This window comes from Elgaria multicarinata, chromosome 9, assembly GCF_023053635.1.
Source record: "Elgaria multicarinata webbii isolate HBS135686 ecotype San Diego chromosome 9, rElgMul1.1.pri, whole genome shotgun sequence".
Lineage (NCBI taxonomy): Eukaryota > Metazoa > Chordata > Lepidosauria > Squamata > Anguidae > Elgaria > Elgaria multicarinata.
Genome location: NC_086179.1, coordinates 78,522,364 through 78,539,874, shown reverse-complemented (window position 1 = coordinate 78,539,874; position 17,511 = coordinate 78,522,364). Strand labels below are relative to the sequence as shown.

Below are 17,511 nucleotides of genomic sequence, written 5' to 3'. Positions count from 1 at the left end.
TCTGCCTGTGTCACCACCCCGACAGGGGGAGGGGGGAAGTGGCGGCACGGAGGATGGGTCACCCCGGGCCTCGATGAGGAGCTGCCGCCCCTAGATCTGACCCCCACGGTAGGTAACTGCTGCTTCAGCGCTCCCTCGCGAGGCGGCAGGCACAAAGCAGCGGGGGCGGGCAGTTGTCCCCTGCTGCTGCTGCGGCGGCGGCGGCGGACGATGACCCCCACGCTGGAGGTTGCTGCCGGCGCCGGGCGAGCGCGATGGCCCCGCTCGAGCGCGGCGAAGAGGGCTGCGTGCTTGCTGGCTGCGGCGTATGGGCTGAAAATCCTCTGCCCGCTCGTCTGCAGGCGGCTCAGGCAGGCAGGCTGCAAGGAGGACTTGCGGCAGGTCGCCAACAGCGGCAGGAGCCGCGCTGCGGGAGGGGATCTCCCGAAGGAGGCGGCGGCGGCGGCGGCGGCGCTGCTGCACTGCCCGGAGCTGCCGTCGGGCCGAGCCTCGCCGGCGGCCAATGCGGAATTTTTCCGGCAGCTGCTGGAGCTCCGCAAGATCCTCTTCCCCAAGCTGGTGAGCCCCGAGAGCGGCTGGCTGTGCCTGCACTCGGTGGCGCTGGTCTCGCGGACCTTCCTGTCCATCTACGTGGCCGGCCTGGACGGCAAGATCGTGAAGAGCATCGTGGAGAAGCAGCCGCGGCGCTTCGCCTGGAAGCTGATCAAGTGGCTCATGATCGCCATCCCGGCCACGTTCGTCAACAGCGCCATCCGCTACCTGGAGTGCAAGCTGGCCCTGGCTTTCCGCACCCGCCTGGTGGATCACGCCTACGAGACCTATTTCGCCCACCAGACGTACTACAAGGTGATCAACATGGACAGCAGGCTGGCCAACCCCGACCAATCCCTGACCGAGGACATCATGATGTTCTCGCAGTCGGTGGCGCACCTCTACTCCAACCTGACCAAACCCATCCTGGACGTGGTGCTCACTTCTTACACCCTCATCCAGACGGCCCGGTCCAGGGGGGCCAGCCCCATCGGACCCACGCTCTTGGCCGGCCTGGTGGTGTACGCCACCGCCAAGGTGCTGAAAGCCTGCTCGCCCAAGTTCGGCAAGCTGGTGGCGGAGGAGGCCCATCGGAAGGGCTACCTGCGTTATGTCCACTCGCGGATTATAGCCAACGTGGAAGAGATCGCCTTCTATAGAGGGCACAAGGTAAGAAGAGGCGGCGGATGCAGCTGGCTGGGTGACATTTGAGACAGGGGCCTCTGAAGCCGCTGCTGCTGTAGTACTCTGCTGTCTCTCTAGAGTCCTGGAGCATATGCTCTACCCCCACCCCAGAGAGAGTTGAATTCCTAGGACACCCAGACCTGTTTACAATATATCGACTGTAGCAAGAGGGTTCCTGCATGCTCGATGAGCCAGACCCACGAACTCAATGAAAATAAGCCACGTTTCTCTACGAACAAGCCCTTTATCTGGAAGTGCATAGGGCAAGTATTGGCAATAATAACTTAACATGAATTAACTATCCTTTAATAGGGTTGAAGCCAATGATTGTCCTTTTTAGGTTAGTCATGACTAGTGTCATTCAGTTTAGTGGGTTTACTGTTAAGTAGGGTGATCCTTGGATGCAACCCTCAGATTCTGAGCAAACTTTCTTCACAAAATTGGATTTATTCAGAGGGTGAATTCCCCTGCTGTTTCAGCAGTTGCAACTACACAGCATTTGAGAGTTCTTTTGGGATTGATTCATCCAGATTCAAAAGGCTATGATCTTTTCTACATATTCCCATGAGAACCACACTCACCATTGTTCTCCCCTGTAATTGTATATTATTTTTATTATTTATTTATTTATTTATTACATTTATATCCCACCTTTTTTCCTCCAAGGAACTGAAAGTGGCATACATAATCCTCCTCTCCATTTTATCCTCACAACAACAACCCTATGAGGTAGGCTGGGCTGAGAGGCTGTGACTCGCCCAAAGTCACCCAGTGGGTTTCCATAGCTGAGTGGGGACTAGAACCCAGATCTCCTGACTCTCGGTCCAACACTTTAGCCACTACACCACACTGGTTTATTAATTTCCCCACTTAGATCCTTTTTTAAAAAAAAACTAGCTTTATTTGGATCCTTTTGTATCTTCTTTTTTCCCAGCCATTTGGATAGCTGACATTGCAATCCGATAGAAGTAAGCCCACTGAGTTCATTAGCACTCCCATGTAAGTTGCAGTCTCTCAACAACAATAGCAAATAAATTTCCCTTGTCTTAAATGTAAGGAAAGGAAAATAGGCCAACCTACCTTGACCTGGTGCTTTCTAGATGTGTTAGACAACAATGTGTTGGCATGTTGGCTGAGAATGATGGAAGTTGTAATTCAATACATCTGGAGGACACAGGAGGTTGTGCAGGGCTGGCCTAGGGTGCTCTTCCTTTGTAAAGATGCTTTACAAACATTTTCCAGAGATGCTTGTCTCATTTAACATAGAGGGACTCACTTCTGAGTAAACAGATTGCACTGTAAAATGACCGCAGTGCATTTCTGATGGATCTTTTATATTCTTCTAAATGTATTGGTGAAAAGAAAACACTTCTCCCCGTTCTGTCCTTCCCTGATTAGTGTAGCACATGGCAGTTTGAAGAAAACTTTGCTCTCACATGAACAGCAATACAACCTTTGACACTGCTCTGCATAGCTAAGCAGTGATGTAGTCCTCAACAATCTTTAAATAGCACAGACCAAAGTGGTGTTTGCTTTCTTTTTTTATTTAATTTTTTTCTTACCCACTTTTCATTATAAAATAATCTCAAAATGGGGTACAAGCAATAAAACAACAGAAATCATAAACGGGAGAACACAAACAGTTAAATAACAGTTTATACAATGCAGCAAAAGAACAGGAATTTTGTCAACAACTGTAATTGTATATGAGCCTTTAAAAAAATCCAAGTGTCCAACATTTTAAATATTAATTTTAAAATTTGCTTTTATCTGGGAACACAGAGTTTTCCTTCTCTTGGGTTTCTTTTAATTCAAAGGAGAATGAAAAGTATGGTTGAACAAAGGAATACCACCACCTTTGTCTGGAGAAGAAGGTAGACAATGGAAAAGTAGAGTTGAGGATGCTGTTCAAACTCTGACAACTGCTCTGTAGGGAGGCCTTCATCATATTTCAAAGGCCATAGCTCCAGAGAGATTTCAACAAACACACACACACAAAATCCCACATTCCATTAATTTTGAGATGATGATCCATTGTATGTGTTTGACTGAACCCAAACTCCGAGAAAGGCACTTAAGATTCTGGCCTAAGTAAGACTTGTAGCTTTGAGTCTAAAAAGAGCCCCAAATCCCACAAAGCCAATGGCCTGGTTCAGACAACACACTAAACCATGCTGCTTAACCTCAAAATTGTTTATGGAATGCATTAAGGTTAAGCAGCATGGTTTAGCGTGTTGTCTGAACCAGGCCAATGAGTTGTAATTATTTCTGTTTGGATTGCTTTTATTGCTCTTTTTTTATAGGAGTTTAACCAGTGCCAACACCTCAGTGTTGAGAGTGAGGTTATTCACTAAAAATAATTCATTTACAAATAGTAATTCTGATCCATAAATATCTGTACTTGCTATTCATGCATCATTATCATCCATGCTGTGAGTGGGTTGACAGTAATTTTATCTGACCAGATGTTCACCTGGTATATATCAGTATAGATTCCCTCAGCCAAGCAGTATAAAGAGGGTTCCTAGGTACGGAAAGCATTTCCGCTTATTCCAAAGCAGGCTTGTCCCATAGAAATCAGTGGGTATACCTTGTTTCAAAACACTGTTGTGAAGGAAAGTTGGGGCCCACCCAACCTCCTTGCAAGATAGGCTCTGTACCTCCCTAGCCCCATACCAAGACAATATTAGCCAGCCTTTCAAAGAGTAACTACACACACAACAGACTAAGGACTGAAGCAATTTATTTAAAACTCTAAAATTAAGACATAAGGCTTCAGTCAAAGGAAACACTTAACATACAAACATGGGGGGGCGGAGGGGGAAAGGGAAAGAACATTGGATGCTCAAACAAACACTAAAACTAATAGCCCACTATTAATCACGCCTCGGAAAACAATAAAACTTTTCTAAACCCAAGGTATCACCCTCCCCGGCTGGGGATCTCTCTAATTTGTATACATTCGGTTCAAGAGAAGATGGCTGTCCCCCTCCAACTCTTTTAATCCCCTTTTGGACCAGTTGGTACCATGACCCATTCTAGCCAATCCCAAGCTCCCCTCAGGCCTCCCTCTCTTTTGGAAGGGAGCCCTTCCCACCAAGCCACTTTTCCCACAGCTAAAACCAGTCAGCCTTGGGCCTAGCTGATTACTACCCGGGTGCTGTCATCTGGGAGAAGTGCCTAACAAGCTGCTTTTCTAAGATGGTCCTTGAGAGCAGTTTGCATTCCCTCTCGGTCCAAAAGGTGATAGCAAGACCGCAGCCATCTTGGCCGATCTTCACAACTGTCACTTCAAAAGGCTCTAGAAGATACTTCAAAGGGCATGGTCTACACCAGTGGTGCAGAACTTCAGGCTCATGAACCAAACCAACCTTCCAGGATTCCCCAGATGGCCCACCCCCTTTTTCTGGCCCCACCCTCTTTCCCCCAACTGCTAATTGTTTGGTGGCTTCTTGAGTTTTGCCTCCTCCCCCCATTCTAAAAGGTTGAAAAGCCTCTGATAAGTCTTAGTTACTGGCAGTAAGAACTTTAAGCTACAATATCCAGGCATTATGGCCCTGCCCCTTTTCCCTCTGGCCCCACCCACCACTGGAATGCAGCTCCCCAAAATCTTCTCCGAAATTGAATTTGGCCATTGGGATGAAAGAGGTTCGACACCCCTGCTTTAAATACTGAGAGGCAGAGTCGCAGCTGGTATGTGCTGTGCCATTCCTATCCATTCAATAGTCCAAACAGGGTGCACTCGGACATAACTTCCTGGAGGGGGGAAAAGTTAATCTGCAGGGCTTCATAAACATGCAAAGACATTGTGAGAGAATGAGTTAATCCCTCGTGCTTCTGCTTTGTGTCACAGAAGAAACCACCCCTGATTTAAAGAAATATCCAGCTCTAGCCAACTGATAAGAAACAGGAAAGAGTTACATCCCTTACAAGCGTGTCTGTTTAAAGTGTGTCCGTATCTGTCTCTATCATACTGTATCAGTATTTAACTTTTTGAACTGTAGGTAGAAATGAATCAACTCCAGAAAAGTTACAAAGCTCTGGCAGAACAAATGAACCTCATTTTGTCCAAACGCTTGTGGTATATCATGCTCGAGCAGTTCCTGATGAAATACGTCTGGAGTAGCAGCGGTTTGATTATGGTGGCTGTACCTATCATCACTGCGACAGGATTTGCAGATGGCGGTAATACCGTTTTATTTAATCTGAAATGTTTTGTGTGACTGTAGTGTGGTATTATCTGAAGATGGGGGTGTATTGCCCATGGCCGGGGCAATATACAGGGGGCATGAGGAAAGTCTGCATATTCTTAGTGCCTCAGTACTAATACTGCATGCTTGCCTAGCTCTGTAAAGTACGTTGTAAGCTGAAACAGAGAGAGTAAGAGGTTCATCAGACAAGCGTTTTATCGCATGCTCACTACTGCCCACTTACAGATGTGCGCACGTCCTTTATACAGATTCTGTGCTCCTCCTTACAAAACTCTGGCAGTACAGTGACATAATGAGTGGCTACAAAGTTGAGGAAATAATGAAACAATAAACTTATAGCAAAAACAATCATATATATATATATATATATATATATATATATATAAATAAAAAGAATAAAATGTGGAACACTTTTTTGAAGCATACACACAAAAATAATAAGCGTACAGACAACAGTAATACAGTAATAAAGCTGCTCCACAATATCTGTGAGTGAAGGCCAAACGCATTTCGACTTGCGGTCTTCTTCAGTGGCCTGATAGCATAGCTCGTTAAAAACGTCAGTTCAGGTACATTTTTTTATGGAAAAAGAAAATACACGTTGGCTGACTCAGTTGATCCCAAATTCAGGGAATATATAAAGTTGTCACTCCCTATAGCGAGTGGTGCCTCGTAAATCACTGATTGCCCCAACTCCTGTGGATTCGTGACATACAATGACCAGCAGAAATAAATGGTTCAATCGGGAGTGCGTAAATCAACAGCTTATTCGTCATATTGCACAAACAATGAGCACTAACTCCCACATTCATACTTACAAGAAACTTTTACAGCTCAAAAAGAATGAAGCAACCCGAGAATCCTGGCAAATGTTGTTATGTATCCATAACTCGCAGCTGCAAAACTTTCTGGCAGCTAGTATCGGGTGCTCTAAGCAATAGATGTGGCACTCCAGAATGCCATATTTTAGCTAGTATTGGGGGAAATGGTTTTTGTATTGTTTTTAGTGATAGCGGTGACTCAAATCCCCCTCCCTGCCTTCTTCCTGTTGCTCCTGAATGGCCCCCTGTTGACCCTGCTACTGTGGAGGACATTCTTCACCAGCTAAAGCCGGGCAAGGCTCCTGGCCCTGATGGTATTCCTTCAGAGCTGATTCAAAGTATCATCAGTTAGTGGTCCTCACTAGTCCCATTAATAAACTGATCATGCCTTATTTCAGCAGCTTGGCTGAAAACCTTCATAATTCCAATCCATAAAAAAGGCCATAAAGATGACCCATTTAACTACTGGCCTGTTAGTCTGCTATCGATAGTAGGGAAGGTCTCTGTTAGTTATTTAGGTCTTAGACTAAAGGCATGGATCAATGAGCGTGACCTTCTGGGTGAAGAGCAGATTGGTTTTAAACCTGGCCATTCTACCCATAACCACTGTTTGGTCCTGGCTCATCTGGTTTAAAGATACTCTGTCCCTGAAGGTGGCAAAGTTTTTGCAGCCTTCATGGACTTAAAATCTGCATTTGATTCTATATCCCGCCCATGTCTCTGGAACAGACTGGAACAGCTTTCTGTTGACAAAAGACTCCTGTTTTTGATCCAATCCCTTTATTACAGCACTACTGCTTAGGTCCGTTGCAGCCCACAAGGTCATTTTACAAAGGAGATTGCTGTATCCTGTGGGGTCAGGCAAGGTTGTGTGCTCGCTCCTGTTCTATTTAACATGTACCTGGTAGACCTCCCCCACGAATTGGAGCCATTACCACCCCACCCACCCAAGATAGAGCCACCAAAGTCTTTCTTCTTTTGTATGCAGACAATACTGTTCTGATTTCCCAGACTAGGGTGGGCCTTAAGAGACTGCTGTGTGGCTTTGCCAACTATTGTACAGAAAACTTTCTTACAATCAAATATACAAAATCGAAGGTATTGGTTTTTTCCAAACATAAGGTCAGATTTTTCTGGTTTATGGGGAACTCCAGGATTGAGCAAGTGGGCTCCTACAAATATCTGGACATATGGTTTCATGGAACCGTCTCTTGTAGAGAGCAGGGGAAGCATACTAAGATTAAAGCTGAACAACATGAGGGTACAATAACCCACTTCTTTTTTACAAGGGATGGGAAATTCCCCCCAGCAGCTGTCCAGGTCTTCAAGGCCAAAATCATTCCGCAGATTCTCTACGGGGCACCAATCTGGTTCCCATGTTCCAAATGCTCCTTTGAGAGCTTTCAGTCGTTTTTCTTTAGGGTGTTATTTGGCGTTTCCAAGTGTGTCTCTGGAGCTGTTCTAAAGTTAGAGGCTGGACTGAATTCTGTAAACTGTCTGGCTTGGAGTCATGTTATCCACTTCTGGCTTTGCTGCAAATTGGCACTTATTTATTTATTTATTTATTTTATTACATTTTTATGCCTCCCAATAGCCAAAGCTCTCTAGGCGGTTCACAAAAATTAAAACCACAATAAAACAACCAACAGGTTAAAAGCACAATTCCAACAAATCCCCTGGTATCCAAGGTCAGACCGTTTTGAATCTCCCTGGTCAAAGGCCATGACAAGTGAAATCCACCCGGCAGGGCTCTCATCCCCTATGTTACTATCTGGGATCTAGCAAGTGACAAATCGATTGTGAAACAGAAGCTGCTCAACACAAATATGCAAGACCTTCAGAGTGCTCCTCGGGGTTCTAGTCCCCCCTCGGACAGGGAAGCTTACTGGATGACTGTGGGCCAGTCACAGACTCTCAGCCCAGCCTACTTCACAAGGTTATTATTGTGAAGATAAAATGGGAGAGGAGGATTATGTATGTTGTCTTTGGTTCCTTGGAGGAAAAAAGGTGGGATATAAATAAATAGCGCACCCCTCTTAATTGCAGTTACCATGTCTACTTTGACAGCTGAATTTGACTCTCCCCCATCCTAAATTACACACTTGAACTTGAAATGAATAAATTTTCTTGGGGTTAACCAGGAATGGATTTGTCAACCACATTAGAATGCTTTTAATTTCATGACATAGATTTTGTCTGTTATGATCTCATTTTCTTATGGAGATGCTTTTCTTTCATGTTTGCTCCAATTAAGGCTCCTTCTTTGCTTTTAGAATTAGAAGATGGTCAGAAACAAGCGATGGTCAGTGAGCGAACGGAAACCTTCACTACTTCACGAAATCTATTGGCATCTGGAGCGGACGCCATTGAAAGGATTATGTCTTCTTACAAAGAGGTATCTCATGAATGTACTCTTGCCAACAGAATTCAGTGAAAACTAGTGTTAGGAGTTCTTAAATGTAGTTGGACTGCCAAGGACACCATTTCAGTAAGGACAAGATTCACAGCCAGCTTCAAAAGCTCTTGGAACGTATGCAGCATTCAAGTCCAGGACATAGTGTATTTTAAGAGTATTTGTTGTGACTACCTTTTAAATTTCTCCTAATAACCAGAGATATAGGTCTTCCTGAGGAGGAAACACATGTGCTTGGATCGTAAGTTGTTCCTTCACATAAAGAAGGACAGGGGTGTTTTCTGCCATCTATAGCTTCCTGCACTATATCCCACACCATTCTTAACAGTTCCCCAACCCCCGGGAGTGGATTTTCGAGGGCACAGGGGCTGCAGAAGGAAGGGAGAAATGGAAAAGCCCCATTAAGTGAATGCGATTGTTATGGAAGGAAAGTTAGGATCCAAGTCACTGAGTCTAAAAGGGGGAAGGAGGGAGAGCTCCTCTAAATGAGAACTCCTGTATATGCTATCTGGACTTAGTGATGTTGATAAAAGTATTAGGTAGTTCCAGCTGAGAAGAGATGGAGATTTTGGCCCAGTGTTGCTCCATGCAGGTAACATTCTAATGTAAGGTTGATTTGCGGCCTACAAGGCTAGTTCAAGTGTCAGAGGGAGAAAACATTTGTTAGTTTTATATTTCCTCAAGTTCTCACCGTCAGACTACCAAATAGGTGTCCATATTATTATTATTTATTCATGATGAAAACAATACTTTGCTGTGTAATATTATAGGTACACAAATAAGTTTACAAATATTTTCCCTTTTGGGAGGTAAAAATATGTTGACAGCCTGGCAAGTTCAAACTACCAAGCTCATAATCTTGTTGAGGAATTATTTTTTAAGCCAGGCTGCTTGGGGCAAAATGCACCTTAAAATTAAATACAAAAGTTTGAAAGAAATACCAACATCAAGGTCCATTCTAGCGTGCTTTAAAATATTTTTTATACATGGCTGTTTATACCAACATGTTCAGATGTACATTTGAATGCATGTTTTATTGAAAACACTGCAGCATGGATAGATGGAATAGCCACTTGTTCTGATGTTTATTGGATGTGCCTCAAATTTACATTTCCTGATCCAGCAATTCAAACATACACAGAATTCCTTAGCTGGATCAGAATACTAATTCTTTGGTGTCATGTAACTAGATGTGGCATACCACAACAACACTGCATAGAATTAGGAGGGGGGGCCACATGGCTGCCAATAATTGACCACCCCATTTGGAGGTTGTGGGGCAGTGGTTTAATCATCAAAATGCCATGTATCACTTTGCGGGGGTGGGGGGTTCAAATGTCCTCCCCCAAATAGGGCAAATCCTGAAATAGAGAGAAACGAGACCAGTCCCAATAGACGATATGTTCACTACTTAGTCACTATTTAGGGCTTGTTCAAATGTGAAGCATTTTCTCTAACTGGACAACTTTGGGGTGTGGAACTGCCCTGCTCAGTTGAAATGAATAGGAAAGTCCTACATCGGAGCACACTTAGGGCATGTCTGCACCTGCCTTTTCCCCCAGGATCATCCCTGTGCAACCAAATGACACACCAGGAATCTCGGGAGCAGGCAGGGACGATCCCTTCATTTCCCTGGGATTTCTGGGACCACATTTTCCTGGTTTTCCCCGCGATCCTGGGACAATCCTGAGGACCATGGGCAGTGTGGGCACCCGTCCTGGCTTCTTCAAGTAGCAGGGGTCAGCAGAGGGAAGGAGCCAGGACAGGGGGAGTCCAGGGACATCGTGGGGGGAGGCACGTCAGGCTTTTTTTTTTTTAATTGCTGGAGCGCAAGTGCACTCCAGCTCTTGTCTTTTTAAAAAAAATGGTGGGCGTGATGGTGCGACCTCCCTTTTCCTTTCCAGGACTTCGCACTTCTGTTTAGATGGCCAGGGACGATCCTGGAAGCAGGTAAGTCCAGGATCGTCCCCCCTCCCTCCCTCTACACCCCATGAGGTAGACATGCCCTTAGATCTCTGGATCAGGGTGGTAAGTGTGTTACCACAGTCCTAGTAATTTTGTATACATATTAGTTTTGATGTCGTCAAGGCCCATAGCTAAAATTTTGCTGGACTAGATGGACTTTTGGTCTGATCCAGCAGGGTTCTTCCTATGATTAGGGTGCAATCCTATGCATGCTTGGACAGAAACCTCTACAATTTCCAGAATTGTAGGGCTTTTTATGTTTAAACATATGTAGGATTATGCCCTTAGTTATTTAACTAACAAATGACTTATTCCCATTCATTTCAATTGGTCTACTCTATGTAGGATTAACATTGGATACAATCCTACGTTCTGACACTGTTGTCTTGTTTCTTGATACAAGTAATATTGCTCTCTCCTAGTTTCTCAACGGGTCCAGTTGTTTTGGTTGACTTCCTTTCTGCCAGCAGATGGAGACGGCTCATTGCATTTTGGGGATGATGTCATCACTTGTTGATAGCAACTGTGAAAGCCTCCCCCGTTTCTTTATTAAACTTGGGTGTGACTTCTTGTGTTGTTTGATGAAAGGCTGAACAGGACAGGAATTTAGAGCTGATGCCACAGGCACAGGGATAATTCCAGCCACATCTTTAAGGGAGGTATCTCCAAAGAACCAGAGATGATAATCGAGGGCCTAAATTGATTGATCCAGCCTTATGGGATGCAAGGGGGGTTGGGTGGAATACCTGTGTTCCACATTTTCCTACCCCAAAAAGTCAAGCTGGTTGCACAGCATAATCTTTCAATGGGGCCTCCACACAACTGAATTGTGAAATTGGCCATGTGTGTGTGAACACACATTCAGATGAAGGTATTGATCTTATAAAATACATGAAAGGTTGAGGACACTTTAGGAAAGAGGCTACTAAAGACTAGATCCGGTTCCAACCAAATCGTCTCTTTCAAATAACAAAGGTTTTACTGAGGGAAGGAAGGGATATATCCTTAAACCGCTCTTCCTAAATTTATTTATTTATTTATTTATTTATTACACTTTTATACCGCCCAATAGCCGAAGCTCTCTGGGCGGTTCACAAAAATTAAAACCATCATAAAACAACCAACAAGTTAAAAATACAAATACAAAATACAATATAAAAAGCACAACCAGGATAAAACCACGCAGCAAAATTGATATAAGGTTAAAATACAGAGTTAAAACAGTATAATTTAAATTTAAGTTAAAATTAAGTGTTAAAATACTGAGTGAATAAAAAGGTCTTCAGCTGGCGACGAAAGGAGTACAGTGTAGGCGCCAGGAGGACCTCTCTGGGGAGCTCATTCCACAACCGGGGTGCCACAGCGGAGAAAGCTCTCCTCCTAGTAGCCACCTGCCTCACTTCCTTTGGCAGGGGCTCATGGAGAAGGGCCCCTGTAGATGATCTTAAGGTCCGGGCAGGTACATATGGGAGGAGGCGTTCCTTCAAATAACCTGGCCCCAAACCGTTTAGGGCTTTAAATGTCAATACCAGCACTTTGAATCGGGCCCGGACCTGGACTGGCAGCCAATGAAGTTGTAAATGTAGGCAAATAGACATCAAACCCTGTTCTTTGTATGTGAATCAGAGCTCCTACTTGTTGGAGGTTTGTAAGTGGTTTATAATGTTTAAAGTACATCTCCAGTGCTACCCTAGGAAAGTGACAGGCTAGCAGCAGGAATGCATTCGGTCTTGAATTGCTTTCAGTATCGGTCACCAGATTCTGGTCGATCCCAAGAGAATGACACTGCATGTCTCTACAAGGGTGGCATGGAAAATGAAAGAGAAGGAGAGGCCTTATTCTTCTTTGAGGTCATCTATGGCAGGCTTACCCTGTTTTCTGCAGATGCGTTTGCATACATGCCTGTGTATTTCAACTACCGTATTTCTTCGATTGTAAGACGCCATCGATTGTAAGACGCACACTAATTTCAGTACCACCAACAGAAAAAAAAAACCTAAGAAACACCCGCGATTCATTTTTAGAGATGTTTATATGGGGAAAAAAGTGCATCTTAGTATCGAAGAAATAGGGTATATTGCATGGTCTACAAAGCAGTTTTGGCCAGCTTATTAATTCAATGGGATTTGATGGCATTAAGCCAGTTTAAGTGCAAACGTGCCAGCCAAACTGGCAGGATTGCAAGCCTCCATGTTTTGCAATTGTTTGCTGCCTTTTTGTCCAGTGCCCAAAGTAATTAAAACTGCTGCTGAAGATCCTGTTGTCTTGCATTCTGGTTATCTGCGGGTGATAACATCATCATGCCCTAAAACAGGGGTGAGCAGAAGTTAAAACTCAAGATGTTTTGGACTTCAACTCCCATCAGCCCCAACTCTTGTGCCAAATGGCCAGGAATGCTGGGAGTTGTAGTCTAAAATATCTGGAGGGCACCAGGTTGGGGAAGGCTGCTATAGAGCAATTGAGAAGCTGATTATTATGGTCCTGTCCCTGTCTAGGAAGAAATATTGGGATACATGTCAAGACTGGATTCAGGGATTTCCCATAAGCATCTTGTTCCTTATCAAGAGCAGGATACAAGATCTATACCAAGCAGCCTTGGGTAGAATAAAAGGAGCAGCGGTTCCTATCATTTATCTACACAGGAGTGTGTGTGTGTGTGTGTGTGTTTTAATCTCCATAATGGTTTGTTGTCTCGCAGGTCACAGAGTTAGCAGGCTACACAGCTCGCGTGTACAATATGTTGGCCGTCTTTGATGAAGTGAAGAGGGGCATTTACAAGAGGGCAGCTGTTTCTCAAGAATGTGAAAGCAACAAGAAGAGGGAGAAAACAGAACGACATATTGAGGGCCCCTTAGAAATCAAGGGTAATTAATCGTTTTTGTTAAAATTCCTTTTTAACATCTCACATCTGTGTGCCTTTTAAAATGGAAACAGTGGGGCAGCTGTGTTAACAAAGATGTTTTTTGCACACTTAGGCCCTTTCTACACCTAAGGGGCTTCAGGGAGGAAGGGAGGGGGGACGCCCAGATTGTCTCTGGGCGCAACGTCTCGGAAGAGAAGAGGGGCGTCACGCCCGCCATTTAAAAACAAAAACAAAACTGGAGCACCCTTGTAAGTAAGTAAAAAACAAACCAACGAAACACTGACCCCGCTCCCCTCTCGATGTCCCTTGACTCCCCCCGGCCTGGCTCCTTCCCTCTGCTGCCCCACCCCCACTTGCGGGGAGGAGAGAAGAAGCCAGGCTGGGCGCCCACACTGCCCGCAGTCCTCGGGATCATCCTGTGACTGCGGGTAAAACCGGGATAACCAAGGTCTCGGTTATCTCAGGAAAATGGAGGGATCGTCCCTGCTTGCTCCCGGGATCCCCTGTGTGCCATTTGGACACACAGGGACAATCCTGGGATGGTCCCAGGAAAAAAGGAAGGTGTAGAAAGGGCCTTAATCCACTCCCATTGTCTGTTTTAAGAGGTCCTGCTACCTTCTGCTCTCAGCTATGTGTATTCCTTGCCCAAGTCTTTTCTGTTATAAACTGTCTTCTGTCAGATGCTGAGGGCCGATCTGTGTGTTCACATGTATCACATGGTACATAGTTCCTGCGGTTGTACCATTTCAGACTGCAGGCGGGAGGATAGGGTATCTGAATGTTCCACCCCATCAAAAAGAATCTCCCTTCCCATGGAGTGTTGCCATGGCAGGGAGAGAGTTTTAGTTTAGCCCTCCCCCTGGCCTGCTTGTTTTCTATTTGTAGGGAGGTTTTTTTATTTTTTAATGTGGCTAATTATGCAGACTTTCGCTCCACCTGTAGTCTCAAATTGGTACAGTCCCAGGAATTGCATGTGTATGGTTGATACAGGTCTTCTGTTAATGATGACCTTCCAATATTATTCTTCCAACAATTCCTGTCTCCCCCTTTCAGCTCTTGCCTGCTAGTTCACATAGTATATGTAATTCTGCTTGTTTCCCAGTATTCCTCCATTTAGATATCTTTGTGTTTCTCAGTAATGCAGTGTAATCATTTCCCTACCAAGGATTTTCTATCTCTGGCGCCATTTCCTATCTAATCCCAAAAACGTCTGTCCCTGTTATCCAACAAATCTTAGCATATACTCTTTACCTTTTCTTTACTTCCACTACACCAGCCTTCTCTTACCTGCAGTGATGTAGTGGAGCCAGCACTGGAAGGGACGCACCTTTGACATTTTTTGATTGGCAGGGACACTGATGTCATGTGCCACCCCCTACCAAATACCCTGTTCCCTCTGAGTTTAGCAATATTCCCCAATGTAGCTGGGAGAAAATGCATCTTCCCAGCAACTATATATTGTTCACTATTATAAAGCAAAGTATTTTGCATGTGTGTGATGGTAGCTACAGCGGTGGCAGTGGCTCGGTCTTGAATGGGCAATTAAGACCCATTGACTTTACAAAAGACCTGCTCCAGATGGAGATCAAAACTGCTAGAACTGGTTTGTTGACATGGATCAACACATATGTCTGCAATGTTGGACTTTTCGGCCAGATCTACACCAAGAAGGATATAACACTTTGAAAGTAGTTGGAAAACGGTATATGGAGTATGTCATGGGCCCCTGCAGTTGTCAATACTATTTATAAACCATTTTAAAACAGTAGTGTAGATCCTGCCTTTTTGGGGGTGGGGTTATGAGGACTGTGTGCTTCTAAATGTACCACTACCAGCTGCCTGGCACTCTTCAGATATGTTGGACCAAAATCCCCACTATTCTCAGCAAGCGTGACTATTGTCCATGATGGCTGAGATAATGGAAGTTGTGGTCCAACATAATTCGAGGATCACCTTCTTTCTTACTCTGGGGACATCCCACTTTTCAGCTTTTAAATCTTTTAAGATGCTGTCTGAAATATTTCTCAGTTGTGTTGTGAAATGAGGCAGGAGGATTTATCCAAATTCAGAGAAGTGGTCATGGTTTTTATGATGAAGTAGTGAAGAAGAAAGGGTGAAACAAGAAAAAGAAAGAGGTGTGTGGGGACAAGGGAGGAAGAAATATTCCATAGTTTATGCCTGCTTTCAAAGGTAGGTATATTACTCACGTTTCTAAATTGTAACTGCAAGCTCTGATTAATTGTGGTGTTCCGAGAATAAGAGCTCTCTCACTCAGAATCATAGAATAGTAGAGTTGGAAGGGGCCTATAAGGCCATCGAGTCCAACCTCCTGCTCATTGTAGGAAGCCTTTTTTGTTCAATTCAAAAGAGGCGTCAAGGCTAAAATAGATATGACACCATTCATGCAATTACTATGCATATTTTTTTTAGAGTAAATAGCATATGTACAGGGGTGGGGAATGCTACTCAATATTCTGGTATAGAGCTTTAGTGTCAGGGTCTTGATCTGAATTGGGGCCACGATGCCTGTTGTTTATTCTTTAAAAAACAAACAGCAATTCATGCAGTTTATTTTATTTTATTTTTATATTTATGAGGACATCCTGCCCAAATAGGGGCCCCAAGGCTTACAATTAAAATGTGTAATGATTTAAAAACATTTAAAAAACTTCCCTCAAGCTGCACATTTATTCCTTAGCATGTATAGATTGTGCCTCTTCATTGAAGTGGATAGGGACACTTGCCTGTCAAATAAATCTTTTACACTCAAATTCACAAAACATTATTTTAGTGTCATCTTGAAGCAGCAACATCAATTTTAGAGGAACTTATTCCAGAGTCTATGGTTCGAAAATCACTACCTTTCTATGTTAGACCAGAAAGGGGGAAATCTGTACTTCAGATATTTCTAACTTTATCAAGTTGCTTTTTTACAGGGTGGATAAAAATCAATGATTTTTTTTTAAAAAAATAAAAAAATCAGATTTTTTAATTTAAATTGGATTTTTTTTTAATAAAATGCTTTTTGAGGAAAAATCTGTCTAAAGATAGTTTTCTAATTAAGATACATTGTAGTCCAAAGGTTATTCATAATGAAATAAGGATTAGTTTTTAATTATGTAGCATGAGACTGTATAATCATGCAATGTTTAAATTTTTTGGTAAATGAATTCCATTAATCCATTCACAATGTCATGCTCTTCCAGAGGTTTCTGTAAGATTATTGGGCATTTTTTCTATCTAGAAGATATTATCACAGATGCTTGGTTTTACAGTTCTCAAAACTGAATTTGTGTCTGCAGAGATCACAATCCCATTGTTCCTTTGCAAATCTATGCCCACAGAATCAACCCCTTACCTCTTAAGTGCTAAGTTTCAAAAAATTCAATGAATAGAGTGCACTTTTGGGGGGGAGTCACATGATTAAATCAAGTCTTTCTGAGTAGTGATTTAAATCATGATTTAAATCTAATTGATTTAAATCAAATCCACCCTGCTTTTTTACCCTATGTTGTTATTTTTTCCTTCAACACTCTTGAACGAAAATGATCCAGAAGTCAATAATATAGCCACCACTGTTTTATTACACTGCAATTTTAGTGACATAAAAAGGGTGAGGGAAAGTCACCCTACAAGCATTTGTCAAAGTCCGGCTATAATGTGGTAATGGTATTTTAGTTGTTCCTTAGTTACACAATAGGGATTATTTAAAAGCAGAACACCTTGTAATACTTGGAGAAATATTACCAAATATTATAATGAAGAAATTGTTGAATTTATGTTAGGAATAATTGTTTTAATAGTTCTTTATTTTCATTTGGATCAGTGTAAATCTTCGATAAAATATACTTAATTCATCCAGTGGTACCTTGTTGCTATGAAGAAGGGTATCTGCATTGATTAGATATGTGGATCAGTATAAGTTTTTTAAAAAAGTCAATTTGCTCTGCTTCCAAAAGACTACGGTTAAAATCCAACATTGTGCGAACAGAATTGCTGCTCACACAATGCAACTTCCCTTTA

General features: G+C 43.4%; 1 protein-coding gene across 1 annotated transcript in view; it reads left to right on the top strand.

Annotated features, from left to right (window-relative positions):
- The first annotated feature begins 210 nt into the window (after positions 1 to 210).
- The window catches only part of ABCD2 (ATP binding cassette subfamily D member 2), a 35,125-nt gene continuing 17,824 nt past the window's right edge, over positions 211 to 17,511 (top strand). Inside the window, exons 1-4 of the mRNA XM_063135014.1 lie at positions 211 to 1,200; positions 5,220 to 5,400; positions 8,521 to 8,642; positions 13,324 to 13,489. Of these exons, the coding sequence (XP_062991084.1) occupies positions 211 to 1,200; positions 5,220 to 5,400; positions 8,521 to 8,642; positions 13,324 to 13,489 (1,459 nt within the window). The remainder of the gene's footprint in view (positions 1,201 to 5,219; positions 5,401 to 8,520; positions 8,643 to 13,323; positions 13,490 to 17,511) is intronic.